The sequence below is a fragment of the Coenobita brevimanus genome, chromosome 8 (genome assembly GCF_032717465.1).
Source record: "Coenobita brevimanus isolate Jiangsu-jjx chromosome 8, ASM3271746v2, whole genome shotgun sequence".
NCBI lineage: Eukaryota > Metazoa > Arthropoda > Malacostraca > Decapoda > Coenobitidae > Coenobita > Coenobita brevimanus.
Window position 1 is genome coordinate 32,359,755 of NC_136961.1, and position 17,423 is coordinate 32,377,177.

The window sequence follows — 17,423 nt, forward strand, 5'->3', positions numbered from 1 at the left end:
GTTTCTAGTGATAATATCAGGCTGTGGTAATCATACTACGGGTTGTCGGGAAGTGTAAAGTGAAGACTTCGTTACCCAACTTCAGATGTCTCCACAAGTCCTACGGTACTCGACGAAGGCTCAACAAACATCCCAGGAGAAAGCTGAAGGTATGTGTCATATGCATATGTAATTTTAATATTCTAGGGCTAATAACTGATTTTTGGCAAATATTTTTAGAGAGTCTATCGGAGCGTGAATATGCCCGCAGGACACACAAGTCAGAGCAAAACAAGCCCGCGGTTTAGGGGTTAAGAAACAGAGTCCATTGTGCAACTTGCACTAAGATATTAAAGCCATATCTGCTGTCTACGCATTCCTTGAGACGTTTCCTGGCACTCTTCATTCATCTCCTGGCATTCCTCAGACGTCTCCTGGCATTCCTAATTTTGTTCCTGCCTGTTGTGGAAACTGTCAGTGAAATTAGTGACCTGTGATAGTCTTCTGCTAGTGTATTGTAGTGACCTGTGATTGTGTTGTGTTAGTGTGTTGTAGTCACCTGTGATAGTGTTGTACTAGTGACCTGTAATAGTTCTGTGATAATGTGTTGTAGTGACCTGTGATAGTGTTGTGGTAGTGTGTTCTAGTCACCTGTGGTATTGTTCTAGTATTTCTGTGCGTGATGGCTTCCTCTACGGAGAGTTTTATCCCTGCTGCAATTTTGAGAAGGACTACCTTGAGTTAAAGGAAGAACTTCTCCGATTAAAATGGGAGGTACAGGTTCTCGGGCAGGGAAAAGTAAAAAATGAGGGACTTGTTGGAGGTGTTGGAGGAGAGAGAGAAAAATGCTGAAGGATGGATTGGACACTTGATCGCAAGGGTGCAACAAAGTTCACCCTTAAGAAACAAGTGAAGACAAAAACCACAAATGCATTATACATGTTACGTGACGAATGTGAAGGGAGGGCAGAGAAGGAAGGAGAGGAGGAGGATGGCAAGAGTACTTCCTGTATGAATCCAGAGATCAAGAAAGGTGAGAATAATGTTGTCATTGTTGGAGACTCCCAGGTAAGGTACCTAAACAGAGCAGTGTATACTCCACTCACTAAACATGTGTCTCTTCCAGGGGCCAGGGTGCGTAATGCATTAGGACAAATTTCAAATATCATGAAGGATGGTGGAGACAAACCCACTATCTTCATCAGTGTGGGAGACAAACGATAATGCAATACCTTTCATGGACAGCTGGAACTGGTTTTACGGGTGGGGTGCCATGTGTAGTTGGGATGGGACTCGTCTTAGTGGGCAGGGAGTTACTGTTTTAGCTAGAATGATTGACAGGAAGTTAGTTTTCTTGTGGTTGAAAGTTAGAACTACAGGAATTTGTAACTACTCCACTCTGAAATCATTATCATCAGGTTTGGTTATATGCATCGTGACTTGCAAAAATAAGAAAAAACAGTTTAACCATTAGAGGAGATACATCCACTCAGGCACCTCAAAATGAGGTGATGATAAAAGACGTTACAAATGATGACAGAGAAGTGATATGTGACGTACAATTTTTTTTTTTTTTTTAGTAAAGAGTTTCCCAGTTATTAACACACAAAAAAAAAAGAAAGGAAATACCAAAGTAGAAGAATAACTACTCGTAATAATCTGAAAGTGTACTATACAAACGGCATGAGTTTCTATAATAAAATGGATGAACTAAGGGCTTTATTTTGTACAGTACACAGAAAATAGACATTGACGTTATTAGAGAAATGGATGAATACCGACACTTGAACATTTTTAGCAGCATATCAGATAAAGGGCTGTAATATTTTTGTGTCAAACCGTCTGGGAAGAAAGGGGGATGGGGTAGCTATTTATGTAAAGGATTCATTAAAATGTTACAAAAGTCGCATTAAAGAAAATAGGGACATGGAAAGCGTCTGGGTTGAAATTAGTAACAACAGTGAGAAATTAGTATAGGAGCTATTTACATATCTCCAAAATTAAGTGGCACAGATAATAAATACCTCTTGGAGGAAATTAGGAAAGCATAACAGTCCAACTTAGTAATAATGGTACGGGATCTTAACCTGCCAAGGATAGATTGGCGAAATCGGACAGGGGATGCAGAGTCAGAGAAATATCTATAGGTAGTACAGGATAATTTCATTTATCAGTATATCAGGGAGGCCAGCAAAGGTGATAATACTGAATACTAGATTTGGTTTTATCTAATAAAGAAAACGTCTTTAGTGGTATAGAAGTTTGTGGACGACCTGGTAATAGTGATCACGAAGAAATTAAGTTCAAATTTATTTGGAATGTCTGTTCTGCTGAAAACTGGCCAACCGTTCCTAACTTTCGTCTAGGAGATTTTGATGGATTCAGAGCTTATTATAGAATAGTATTCCATGGGGAGACTACTTTCTTTAGGAAGAGCCAGGTCAGTGGAGAACCCCAGATAATAGATGCGGGGCAGGAAACAGGTGGGAATGTGCGCCAGGTCTCTGGGGAAGGTCAGGTCATAGATGAGGGACAGGATATAGGTGGGAGTGTAGTTTATGTGACGGAGATAAACTCAGGTCTGGTACCAAGTAACCATTCGGCAAGTGAGAAATATGATGAGTTTATAAATATACAGTATTTCACAGAGGCCAAAACAGATATATCACTTCAAAACCTTTTAGAGTGAATAATTCAGTACGAAGATGGTTAAACAACAGATTAAAATCTCTCATAGGTCAAAGGAAAGAAATAAATACAAAAACAGTATGTGGAGAGAAACACTTACGTAACCGATACGCGATTTTGAATAGGGATGTAAAGAGGGACATACGGAAAGCAAGCAAAGTTATGAAATTAAGGTTGCTGGTGCACCGAAAACCCCAAGGGTTTTTACCAAATGTACCATACGAAAAATAAAGATAGCATAGAATCTCTCAAAACAGAATCAGGTAACATTACTGGTGAAGATAAAGACGTTCTCGATCCTTAATAATTTTTTCGTATAAGTATTTACCATGGGTAAAGTACAGTAGACCTGGTCCTTGAACCAGCAAATACTTACGATGATAATGCGGACAACATTCTTAGGAAAATAGCCAATATCAACTAGGACGTATTGAAAGAAATTATTAAGTTAAAACCTGAAAAGTCGCCAGGGCCGGACGATATATATGCCAAAAATATAAAAGAAAACAAAGAAGAGGTATGCCAGCCACTTTTAACGTTATATAATGATTCTTTAATTTCAGGAGAAGTTCCAAACGAAGAACGCAATCATAAAGGCAATTTTTAAATAGGGTGATAAAGCGTCTGTGTCGAATTACTGTCCGATAAGCCTAGTGTCAATAATAGGAAAAATGCTAAAGCCAGTTTTGGCAAAAAAAAAAAAAAATGTATAATAATAACACGGAACACTTACAAAGATTTATAAATGAAAGTCAGCACGGATTCAAGCAAGGATGATCCTGCCTCACAAACTTCTTGTCATTCTTCTCGGAGGTCTATGAGGCAGTAAAAAGCGATAAAGCTTGTGATATTATTTACCTGGGCTTTGTTAAAGTTTCCGATAGGGTCCCACACGAAAAGTTAGAAAGGTTCAATCACACGGTATAGATGGCGATATCTTAAAATGAATAGAATCCTGTCTGAAGGGATGAAAGAAGAGAGTATTAAACAGAACTAAGTCGGATTGGTGATTAATAACTAGTGGTGTACCACAGTGATCAGCACTCGGTCCCTTTATATATATATATATATATATATATATATATATATGACATAGGAATCACCAGCAATATTACAAAATTTGCCGATAACACAAAAATAGGGCACATCATTAACTAGACTGACGATTGCCTTAACTTACAAAAAGACGTCGATATATTATCCAAATGGTCTAAAAATTGGCAAATGGAATTTAACGCTGAAAAATGTAAAGTAATTAACGTAGGCAAGACCATCGGAGATACTAAATATTACCTAGATAACAAAGAAATCAGCAAATCGGAATGCGAGAGAGATCTACGAATGGCTATTAATGACCTTGAACCATGGCAACAGTGTATTATTGCGAAAAATATATCAAATAGGGTTCTAAGATTTTTTTTTCGCGAAGCGTGAGCAATAGGACATCTAAAGTAATATTACAATTTTATCTTGCTTTAGTACGGCCACATTTAAATTACGCCGTGCAATTTCGGTGTCCGTCCTATGGAAATGATATGAATTCCTTAGAAATGGTACAGAGAAGAATGAAAAAAATATGAATCATGTTCGGAACCTTTCATATGAAGACAGCCTAAAACGACTAAATCTGCACTCTTTAGCAAGGCGTAGAGTAAGGGGAGACTTAACCCCTACATCGCAGGCTTGTTTACCAATGACTTGCGTGTGCCGCGGGGTTATTTGGGCTCCGACAGACTCTCAAAAAATGCTTGCCAAAAATCAATTATTAGTCCTAGAATAATAAAATTACATATGCTTATGGCACATACCTTCAGCTTTCTCCTGGAATGATTGTTGAGCCTTCGTCGGTTACCGTAGGACTTGTGGAGACCTCTGAAGAAGGGTAACAAAGTCTCCACTTTACACTTCCCGACAACCCATAATATGATTACCACAGCCAGATACAAACACTATAAACACTATTCTACAATTTTCAAGTAGTTTGGGATCCATACTCAAAAAAAAAAAAAAAACACTGTGAAAGCAATGGAAATTACGAGCGCGTCTGATCATCGCACTGTCACTAGTTCGCTCTTGGTACGCTGTCATTTATTATTCATAAAACCCCTCACACTTTATATTTCTATTACTATATAACACTTATATATATCTACAGTCTTTATCCATAAGTTTCCTTCAGTAGTATTAGTTTATTGTCACTGTAGGGATTCAATTTCTTTCAGTAAAATACGTAGCATTCACTTTCTCGTCCTGTATACTGGCATTGAGAGTGAATTCACTTTCATCTTCACTCTCATAACTCATAGCATTCAGACATGCTAGAGTGAAACTTTCACTTTCATTACTCCTAGGGTATATACTCGTATTCTTATAATACTACTCATTTACATTTCTATTTACGTTCTCTATATTATTTACGTTATTTACATTTCTATTTTATTTACACTGTGTTGTGCACTGTCACTTGAAATAACTTATAAAACTATTTTCCATTGTTCACATATATTTACATTCATTACTTTCACTTGCTGTTTACACATTATTTACACATTATTTACAATTCCACTTGCACTGTTTTACTCAATAGAAAGATCGTAGTCACTCTTTTATCAATTGTCAGCCTTTTACCTCTTTCCACACGAGGTTTAGTAGGGGGTAAAGGTCACAGGGCCATTTGCATGGGGGTGAAAAAAGGCCTTGAAGTCAGCAAGAAGAAACATAGGTGCCCTCGCTTCGGAAGATGAGAGTGAACTGATAACGGAGGGCCAGCGTGGAGGCCTGCTTTAGGGGTTATTCAGAGTTACCAATATTACTTCTTGAAACAGCTAAGTCTAGCACTGATATGATTGGCAGGAAATCTAGACAATACATTATAAATTTGGTAGTTCCAGGTGAATGTAAATATCACTTAGGCTTCTCCCTTCCCTCCTTACATGTATATTTATTACGAAAATAGATTAGAGGCCTACTTAGGAGATATATAATCAGAGCTACCAATGTTAATCTTGAAACAGCTTTGTCTAGCACTGATATGATTGGCAGGAAATCTAGACAATACATTATAAATTAGGTAGTTCCAGGTGAATGTAAATATCACTTAGGCTTCTCCCTTCCCTCCTTACATGTATATTTATTACGAAAATAGAATATACTGCATATTTCAAGGGGAAAAAAACAGCGAAAATTAGCGAACGAGTGCACGTGAGGTGTTGTCAGGTGATAATTAGCCAAATCCAGGTGTATGGCACTCTCAATTACCTTATTTCTTTCTTGTATATATTATTTAGTATAAGAATAGGACATAGGGCTTATTTCAATGGATGAAATCAGTGAAAAATTCCAGGGAAGATTTACTTAGCGTAGCACGGCCGGGCAGGCGAGAGAATAGGGTAATGGAGGGGGGGTAGAGAGGGGAGTCAAGAACGGGGAGAAATGGCTAAATTGTCAACAATGGATGGGAGTACAGATGAGATTAGGAGTGCTGACTAGTGTTGGATATTGGCAGTACTGATAGATGATACAAGCCCCCACTTGGAAGCCCGGGTGAATTCAAAATAACACAGAATCACAAAAGCGATGCCCCGCAGTTAAGGGGTTAACTGAGGTGTTTAAGTGGATGAAAGGAATAAGTAGGGGAAATATTAACAAGGCACTTAAAGTGGGCATACAGGATAGAACTAGAAGTAATGGTTTTAAACTAGACAAATTACATTTCAGTAGGGAAATAGGTAAAACCTAGGTCGGTAATAGAGTAGTAGACGAATGGAATAAGCTACCATGTAATGCAGTTGCTGCCCCTTCCATTGAGAGTTTCAAGTGTAGCCTAGATAAGTTTATGACAAATAAGGGATGGATATAAAATAAAATAATTCCCATAACCAGTACTAATTCACTATTTTTCCTTTTCAGGTGACACTATGATAGTCTTTTTCTCCTATAATACTTTCCTATAAAATGTCCATGCCAGTTTTTCTATACTGCATGGTGTCCTTTCTGACTTTTTCCTGACGGCTTCGGCTGGAGGGTTTGAGGGCGGGGGAGAGTCTTCTTCTTTGCTATCCTTATCTCATTCTGCTAGTTCAGTTACTCTTCTAGGAACTGCCTAGCATGGGCCAACCAGCCTACTGCTGTTATCCTCTCTTTTTATGTTCTTACGAACTTCTTGAAAAAAAAAAAAAAATGATGATGGGGGCAGACCTCTCGTAAAAATAATGGTGGAGAACTTTATATATTCGTAAAAGAACCAGATGAACTGACATAAGAAGCTTCGTTGAAATCCAGTACCTCACTTTCCCCTGCATCTGATTTTTTTTTTTTTTTTTTATACTTTTGGGACTGATCTTGACCCCAAAGAATCATTTGGGGTCACGCTCCCCAAATATGAAATTATGGGTAAAGGTCACTGTGCTGTACATCATGTATTATTATGTAAAAGCCATAAGTATCTGCCATCTTTTCACTGCTTCTAAAGATTTTTAATTTGTGAGGGAGGCCTGACCCCTTAATAATCATGGTTGCAATAATGTGTATAGCGGAATACCTTCCTCATAACCAACCGAACCCACCTGGGAAGTTTCATTCAAATCCATCAAATAGCCAAGAAGTTAAAGTACACACACACACACACACACACACAGCCTGAATCCAGCACAACAGAGTCAGTCGCTTAGCCGAGAATGATACTATCCTGTGTCGGAAGGTTGATAAAATGTTCGCCAATGAGCTGGTGAAGTTAAAATCCAAAAGACAAATAAATAGGTAAAAGAGATGGATAAATAAATGGATCGACAGACAAATATATAGACAGATACCGAGGACTTAGATTATGACAAAAATCTGGGTACATACACTTGATTGACGGCCGGGATGAGAGGACTGTTTTTATTAGCCATGATGGCCACTTGGTACACAAAGTAGGAACTCCGGGCCAGATAGAAGTCACATCTTCCTGAATAAAAAAAAAAAAATCGTTAAGTTAATGGTACTGCCTTTAGGCAGAGGGCTTTATTTTTAAATTTATTGTTGCTACCTCGAGGTGAAATTAATTTAGCTTCGTGGAAACGTTTTGGACGGGTTAGATATCGCCTTTATTTACTTCTTTATTAACAGAGGGTCTTCTCAACTTAAATATTTTCGTGTGGTGGCAGCTTCATTGTATGAAACATATTTCTGTGGGACTTATTCCCTTCCGTAAGGCTAGGTAAATTTTGTACTTTTTGGAATTTGGTGAATATCTTTTGGGAATGTGTAGATGAGGTTGAAATATAAGTGGATAGCTTCAGAATGTGTCGATATCCTTCACCTGGTTTTTGTGACACACACACACACACACACACACACAGTTACAAAAGGAGTCTAAACTACAAAAAGGGAAACTACCATGACCTGAAGAAGTATTTCTTAAAAATAGATTGGGAAAAGGAGCTTAGAGGACAATATTCAAATGTTATATATAGACAATTCTGTGATTTTTATGGAATAGAAGTCCTAAATAACATCCCTCAGCACAAAGAAACATATATTAAAATAAGTAAATGGTTTAATATATAGGAAAATAATCAAAAGAAAAAAAGAGACTTGCTGTACAGCAGACACAATTGTGAGAGGGCATATAACAACTATACACAGACAATAAATTATTATACATGGATAAGGAGGGACGCCCAAAGACAATTTGAGGAACACATTATAAATAAAAGTCGTGATCAACCTAAGCTATTTTACAGCTACATCCTAAGCAAAACCAGAGTTAAAGATAATATACAGTCCATTACGGACGAGGAGATCATTTATACACAAGAGAAAGATATTTATGAAACATTAAAAAAAAAAATTCCAGTTTTTACAAAAGAAAATTATTTTCAAAGAGATGATAATGGAACATGCATGCCCACACATATTACCAGATATACAAATATCAGAGAAAGAAGTACCAGAAGAGTTAAATAAATTAGACAAAGGAAAAGCATACGGTCCACACGAAATTTCAGGTTGGGTGCTACATGAATGTGCAGAAGAGTTAAGTAGACCATTATATTTAATATTCAAGGAATCCTTAAGTCAAGGTAGACTACCTGATATTTGGAAGAAAGCAAACATTATTCCCCTATTCAAGCAAGGGAATAGACAGAATCCACTTAACTAGTGACCAGTATCACTAACCAGAGTTGTAAATAAGATACAGTATTAGAAAAGCTGATGAGAAAAGTTTGGGTATACAATCTAGAAAAACACAGTATGGTAACAGAAAGCCAGTTCGGTTTTAGAAGGGGAAAATCATGTGTTGCTAATCTATTAAGCTACTATGACAGAGGTACAGAAACATTAGTAAGAGAAGGATGAGTGGAGAGTATCTATTTAGATTTCAAGAAAACATTTGACAGAGTACCTCACCAAAGACTTTTGTGGAAAGTATACCATCAAAGAGGAGTCCAGGCAACCTGTACTGTTGGATGCGGAATTTTCTCAGAAAAAGTAAAAATGAGAACAGTACTAAGGGGAAATTACTCATCCTGGAGGGAAGTGACTAGCGGAGTTCTACAGGGCTCATTCCTGGCACCATTTATGCTTTAAGCATATATAAATGACACACCCAGTAACACTGGAATGGAAGCTATCTAAATATTTTTCCTGATGATACAAAAATACAAAGGAAAATTACTAAAACAGATTCTTGCAGGCAGTTACAGGAAGAATTAACCCGCCCCATCCCAACCACTTTTCCACCGCTGACTTCCCCCAATCCCGACCATTTTAGGAAATTTTTTTTTTTGGCTCAAACCTTCGCTTTTGGTGAGAAACATCGAAAATTCATAGAGAAATCGCTCACCTGAGGTTTAAAATACTCATTACAGGTAGGAGTACCTCCTTACCTTACTGGGTTTTCTATCAGGCTGGCACCAAAGGAAACGAGTTCTATGGGAGGATAACTATTTCACACCACTCATAAGCGGTATTTATTTATTTACTTGGTACGAATTTATATGTAGTACAAGAGTATATAGGTTTTCAAGCAATAATATAGGCTTAATAAGCATTGTTTCACTCACTAATACCTGACCTTTTTTGGCCACATTACCTGATCATCATTTCTAACTGTTTCTTCCTCTAATGCTATGTAAAGTTTGTCCTCCACATTGTCATTGATTGGGGAATCACTCTGGCCCTGAATTTCGTACCGTGGCATGACATGGCTATTCTGGCCAGGTCACTGATAACAGGTGAATTACTGAGACAATGGCATGCAGGGGGGGGCAGGAGGTCATGCTGGGTAAGGCATTGTCCCTGCCTGGCATCTTGTTGAGGAAGGTGTCACGTGTATACATACCAAAAATGACTTGCGAAAATTGAAAATTGTGCAAATTAGGGACCTTGTAATTTTTTCACGTTTATGTACGTCGACGGGATTGGCAGTGACAAAACGTGTGGACGTTAAAGAACGTCAACAGGATGCCGCGGGTTAAATAAGCTTCGTGGATGAAGAAATAGATGGCAAATGGAATTTAATATGGACAAGCGTCATGTAATTAAGTTTGGTAAAAGTGAAAAAATACCAGATTGGGATTATAAGTTAGGAAGTTCAACCCTACACATTTCAGAAAGGACGAAGAACCTGGGAGTGATTATCAATAACAAACTATTGTATCTCCGTCTGACCACATAAGTGAGAAGGTATATAACATGTATACACTGCTTTCTAATATTTCTAATATGAGAATAGCATTCACATACATAAAGGAAGACATGCTGAGAAAGATAATAACATCATTCATCAGACCAACCCTGGAGTAATTATCAGTAGTCTGGAATCTGCATTGCAAAAAGCACATAAATATGACTGAAGAAGTACAAAGCGCAGCTACAAGATGGGTACCAAGCTTGATGACTCTAAGCTACGAAGAAAGACTAGAAAAACTGCATCTACCAACACTACAGGAGAGACGGAAAAGAGGAGACGTGATTATGTTAAATAAATGCATCTCAGGTAAAGAGAAAACAGACATAAATTAATATATATTTAACCTATGGGGAAACATCAGCTAATGGACACTTCCAAAAACGACATAAAAGAGAGACGAAAAAGATATAAGGAAATTTAGTATCCCAAATAGGGCAATGGATCAGTGGAATGCACTACCGAACGAAATGTTGTATGCCAAAATTATTCATAAATTTAAGGTTATGTATGTTAAAAATGGTTTAAAACACGGGACAGTACGAGCTGCACTCATTCATGTAAAGATACAATTAGGTAAGAACAATTAGGAAGGTAAGATTACACACACACACACACACACACACACACACACACATCTATCTATCTATATATATATATATATATATATATATATATATATATATATATATATATACATCTACATTGTTTTCGTTTTCGTTTTTGTTTTTGAAGGCTCCAACATGCATGCATGTTTCGGCCTTGGTCACCTAATGGCGGCTTTCAATGCTGCACGATCTATTGCAGCCTCCCTGTTCAGTCCCTTAACCCTGAGATCACACTCAATGACCTCGTCCCATGTCTTTCTCGGTCTACTCCTCATAACTCCACCCTCAATGTTAACACCTCTAACCTTCTGCACCCAAATATCATCCCCCATCCTTTCTACATGCCCAAACCATCTCAATCTACCATTCCTCATCACAACACCAATACACTCCAGTCCCATCCTACCTCTCAACTCTTAAATTGTAAACCCAGCTCCCCAGACCTTGAACGCAGGGACGCACTGCACATCCACCTAATCATTGTCATTTCTCTACGTCTGAGCCTGCGAATATGCTCCTCCTTTACTGCCCAGGTCTCATTACCATACAGCATTGCACTCCTAACACATGCTGCATACAAAGACCCCTTAGCACGTAGGGAGAGTCCTCTCAATGTCAGAGGCAACAGCTCCCCGAACTTCTTCCAACCACTTCTCACCCTAGCCATAGAGCTAGCTCCAGCCCCACCTCCAGCACACATGTCTCCCAAACAACAAAACTCTTCCACACACTCAAGAGACTCACCAGCAAGTTCAATCCTTTCCCACCTTACAATCTCCACTTGCTTTCCCCGACACGCCATGCACATAAAATCAGCATTATCTCGCAGTCTACTTCTGATACCATTACATCTCTTGTGCACCCATTTATCACGAACACTGCACAAAATGGAATTACTTCCCACGCCCTTGTGGCAAACTGCACATGGCCACACTCCCTCGTCTCTGACAGTACCACCACCAACCCTAGATATCATCACTTGTTTTATCTGCATTTACCCTTATACCCTTGTGTCCCATACCATCTCTCCACTTCCTAAATCTTTCCTCCACCTCCCTCTCGTTCTCTGCAATCAACAAATCATCAGCATACAACATCTTCCACGGAAGTCTGTTTCTGAAGTCAAGCGAAAGGGCTTCAAGAACCATGATAAAGAACCTGGGACTCAAAACTGACCCCTGATGCACACCAACGTTCACGGAAAACTCATCATTCAAATCTCCATTCACCCTTACCTGGGTGCGAGCACCCACATACATAGCCATAACCACCCTAACCACCCACTCCTCCAAGCAAAGCTTTCTCATTGCCCACTTCACCACCTCTCTAGAGACTCTGTCAAAGGCCTTTTCCAAATCAACAAAAACATAATACAGATCTTTTTCTTCCTGAAGCTGTCGAACAATGAATATGGCATCAGTGGTCCCCCTGCCTGGCATAAACGCAAACTGCATCTCATCAACATTCACTCTTTCTCTAATCATACCTTCTAGAACTCTCTCCATTACCTTCATTATCTGATCGGAAAGGTTAATACCACTATAATTTCCTCTTTCCAGGGCATCACCCCTCCCTTTATACACATTTACAATTACACTCTTCAACCAATCATCTGGGACAACACACTGATATATAATCATATTTATCAGGTCAGTGACTAACCTCACCCCTATATCTCCTGAGGCTTTCAACATTTCGGCAGTCAACCCAGACACACCTGCTGCCTTCCCCACCTGCATCCTGCCTATTGCCTCACTCACAATAGCAGCGTCACACAAGGGCCAAGCACTGGATCTCTGTCCTCATTCAACAACCGGCCATAATGCTTTCTCCATGTATCTAATATCACCACTGTTCACCACTACCCTTCCTTCATCATTATTCACACACTGCTCACGTATAATAGCCCGATTCTCCCTCCTCATCTAATTTACCACCTTAAATATCGTATTTTTCCTTTCCCCATGATATAGGTTATCAAGTAAAAGTCTCTGTGACTCAGACTTCGCCCTGTATACCTCTCTTCTCGCCCTACCTTGGCAGCCAAGTATTCCTCCTTGTTACCACCATTCTCCCATTCCCGGAATAGCCTTTTCTCCTTAACTGCAGCTTCTACAATCTCATCCCACCACCAAGTTACTTTATGTGTTGGTGGGCCTCTTGTCCAACTGCATATTACATCAGTAACTCTCAAGAGATTGTTCTTGAGGGCTCTGTGCTGTTCATTAATGTCTCTGTCTACGGCTTCCTGTTCAGCAACCATTCTCCTCATCTCGCTATATATATATATATATATATATATATATATATATATATATATATATGTATATATATATTCTCCATGCCACGCTGCCACATGCTCCAACGACAGTAGTTCAGTATAGGAAGGACGTTGGCCAGTAAGTTGTTCTGTTATGGTCAGCCTTTCGGTGTACAGCATACAAGACCAGCTCAGGCATTGTAAATAAACACTGGCTTCTTAAATTCACTGTCTATTTTCCAAATAATTACACTTACCTTATAATGCATGCCAACTTCACTTTACAGTTTTCACAAGTACCGGAGCTATACAGTTTTCACTAACTGCAATTACACTTAATGCTTGCCAACTACGCTGTTTTGACGAGTACGGAGAGATACAATCTTCACTAACTGCACTGACACTGCGCTGACACTGAACTACACTGATAGACTGAAACTGCTTTAGTCTCTTCCCCATCATTATATTAGCTCCATATGTACTATAATCATCTACTAGGTTCTCAGCAAAGCAACAGTTGCCAACTTAGAGACATCCAAAATATCCAAAGTTTTCTTACATTACGTAGCACTCTAAATTATTTAGCATACCAGATGGGACAAAATTACATAATCTAATAAGCAATCACGTAAATAAAACATTATAGAGAAATAGAGCACAAAAATCAATGTACACCTCACAAAATAGCTCCACGCTCAACAGCAGGCTAACTGGCAACTCTTTACATGTAGCAAAATAATTCAGGAATCGTCAGCAACACCCCAGCACCACCCAACTGGCAAATCCCGTTTCTCAATACTACCCCCTCCTTAGTACTTTGTCGTCTCAACAAAACTACGCAGTACTTACAAACATAATCATTAATCCTAATGAAACTCTAATTATACACAAAATAATCCTTCAACTTCTCAGGTCTTCCCCTATGCCTCTTCCGACGACATCCCTGCTCTTCCACATAGACCACTCCTCCTGAAATGTCTTGGTCCTTTTCCTGATTTTCTTCTTTCCTCGGGATACTGTCACCATCCCCTTGTACTTCAGTTCTTTGGTCCTCCTCAACATCCTCGGCTGCAGGTGAGGACGATTCCCTGGAGACGTCACAACTGTACTGTCCTGGCCCATGGTACTACCACAGACGATTCACGTGTACCACCTTTGGGCGAGACTTCCTGCCTCTCGAAATTTGGTACGTTATATCTGACAGGTGGTCCAACATAGTGTAAGGCCCTCCCACAGCCTCTGCAGCTTCGGTGACTGTCTCTTCTTTCACTGAGGATTATATAACCAAACTTTGTTGCCATCCTTGAAGCTCACCTCCCTTGCCTTGACATCATACTTGAGCTTCATCACTTCCCCAGAAAACTTTAGAGATTCTCACACTTGATGATGTACCTCAGCCAGCCTTTCCTGAAGATGCTTCGCATTGATGGAAGTGTCTGTAGGCAGCTCCCTACCAGGTGGTCTTCCCATTAACAAGTGAACGGGTAGGAATAACTTGTGGCCCAGCATCAGTTTTGCAGGGGTGCAGCCAGTAGATTCATGGGATGCAGACCGATTTCCCATCAGTAGCAGAGGTAATTTCTGGTCCCATTCCGTTTGTCCCTCTACACAGTACTTGGCCAGTTCTTGTCCCAAGGTCCAGTTGAATTTCTCCACCATCCCATTTGAGTGTGGTCTTAATGCAGTTGTCCTGGTCTTCTTGATCCTTACTTAAGTTGCAGCACTCATGGAACAGAGCAGACTCAAAGTTTCTACCCTGGTCTGAATGTACTGTACTCTTATGGATCCCAAAATGAAAGAAAAACTAGTCCAACCCGAACAACAGTCGCAGCCTCTTGATCGGGGATGGCATAGGCTTCTGTCCACTCTGTGAAATAGTCCATGGTGACACTTACTGTATATATCGGTTTCCTCATTCAGTGAGTTGCAGAGGTCTGGCAATGTCCGTCATGACTCTTTCCATCGGTGCACCCACAGTACAGTTGGAGAGAGAAGCAACCACGTTTCTTCTGTCCCTACTTGGTACAGCATACATCACAGGCCCGACACCACTCTTTAACCCCTTAACCGCGGGGCGTCACTTTCGTGACGCTTGGGAGCAAGGGATCATACCGCGGGGCATCGCTTTTGTGATTCTGTGTTATTTTGAATTCACCCAGGCTTCCAAGTGGGGGCTTGTATCATCTATCAGTACTGCCAATGTCCAACACTAGTCAGCACTCCTAATCTTATCTGTACTCCCATCCATTGTTGACAATTTAGCCATTTCTCCCCGTTCTTGACTCCCCCACCAAACCCCCCCCCATTACCCAATTATCTCGCCGGCCCGGCCGTGCTCATAAAGTAAATCTTCCCTGGAATTTTTCACTGATTTCATCCATTGAAATAAGCCCTATGTCCTATTCTTATACCAAATAATATATACAAGAAAGAAATAAGGTAAGTGAGAGTGCCATACACCTGGAATTGGCTAATTATCACCTGACAACACCTCACGTGCACTCGTTCGCTAATTTTCGCTGTTTTTTTCCCCTTGAAATATGCCGTATAATCTATTTTCGTAATAAATATACATGTAAGGAGGGAAGGGAGAAGCCTAAGTGATATTTACATTCACCTGGAACTACCTAATTTATAATGTATTGTCTAGATTTCCTGCCAATCATATCAGTGCTAGACAAAGCTGTTTCAAGATTAACATTGGTAGCTCTGATTATATATCTCCTAAGTAGGCCTCTAATCTATTTTCGTAATAAATATACATGTAAGGAGGGAAGGGAGAAGCCTAAGTGATATTTACATTCACCTGGAACTACCAAATTTATAATGTATTGTCTAGATTTCCTGCCAATCATATCAGTGCTAGACTTAGCTGTTTCAAGAAGTAATATTGGTAACTCTGAATAACCCCTAAAGCAGGCCTCCATGCTGGTCCTCCGTTATCAGTTCACTCTCATCTTCCGAAGTGAGAGTACGTATGTTTCTTCTTGCTGACTTCAAGGCCTTTTTTCACCCCCATGCAAATGGCCCTGTGACCTTTACCCCCTACTAAACCTCGTGTGGAAAGAGGTAAAGGGCTGACAATTGATAAAAGAGTGACTACGATCTTTCTATTCAGTAAAACAGTGCAAGTGGAATTGTAAATAATGTGTAAATAATGTGTAAACAGCAAGTGAAAGTAATGAATGTAAGTATACGTGAACAATGGAAAATAGTTTTATAAGTTATTTCAAGTGACAGTGCACAACACAGTGTAAATAAAATAGAAATGTAAATAACGTAAATAAAATAGAGAACGTAAATAGAAATGTAAATGAGTAGTATTATAAGAATACGAGTATATACCCTAGGAGTAATGAAAGTGAAAGTTTCACTCTAGCATGTCTGAATGCTATGAATTATGAGAGTGAAGATGAAAGTGACATTCACTCTCAATGCGAGTATACAGGACGAGAAAGTGAATGCTACGTATTTTACTGAAAGAAATTGAATCCCTACAGTGACAATAAACTAATACTACTGAAGGAAACTTATGGATAAAGACTGTAGATATATATAAGTGTTCTATAGTAATAGAAATATAAAGTGTGAGGGGTTTTATGAATAATAAATGACAGACTACCAAGAGCGAACTAGTGCCAGTGCGACGATCAGATGCGCTCGTAATTTCCATTGCTTTCACAGTGTTTTTTTTTTTTTTGAGTATGGATCCGAAACTACTTGAAAATTGTAGAATAGTGTTTATAGTGTTTGTATCTGGCTGTGGTAATCATATTACTGGTTGTCGGGAAGTGTATAGTGGAGACTTCGTTACCCTACTTCAGAGGTCTCCACAAGTCCTACGGTAACAGACGAAGGCTCAACAATCATACCAGGTGAAAGCTGAAGGTATGTGCCATAAGCATATTTAATTTTATTATTCTAGGACTAATAACTGATTTTTGGCAAATATTTTTTGAGAGTCTGTCGGAGCCCAAATAACCCCGCGGCACACGCAAGTCATTGGTAAACAAGCCCGTGGTGTAGGGGTTAAAGTCCTGACACATGCCAGTCCAGTAGAACCTCTGTTGCAGCCAACTTCACTCCCAGGTGCCCACTAATGATCTGGTTGTGGGACTTATCCATGATATCAGACCTCATTTTCTGGGAACCATCAGTTGCTAACACTTGTTGAGGCCATCAGGTGTCTTCCAGTGACGCTCCAGTAGTCCGT

At 39.5% G+C, this 17,423-nt stretch overlaps 1 protein-coding gene across 1 annotated transcript in view; it reads right to left on the reverse strand.

Annotated features, from left to right (window-relative positions):
- Positions 1–17,423, reverse strand: part of LOC145407369 (glutamate receptor 2-like) — a gene marked incomplete at its 5' end in the record, with an annotated part of 166,280 nt that overhangs the window by 11,773 nt on the left and 137,084 nt on the right. Inside the window, one exon of the mRNA XM_080278319.1 lies at positions 7,516–7,615. Coding sequence (XP_080134445.1) covers positions 7,516–7,615 — 100 coding nt within the window. The remainder of the gene's footprint in view (positions 1–7,515; positions 7,616–17,423) is intronic.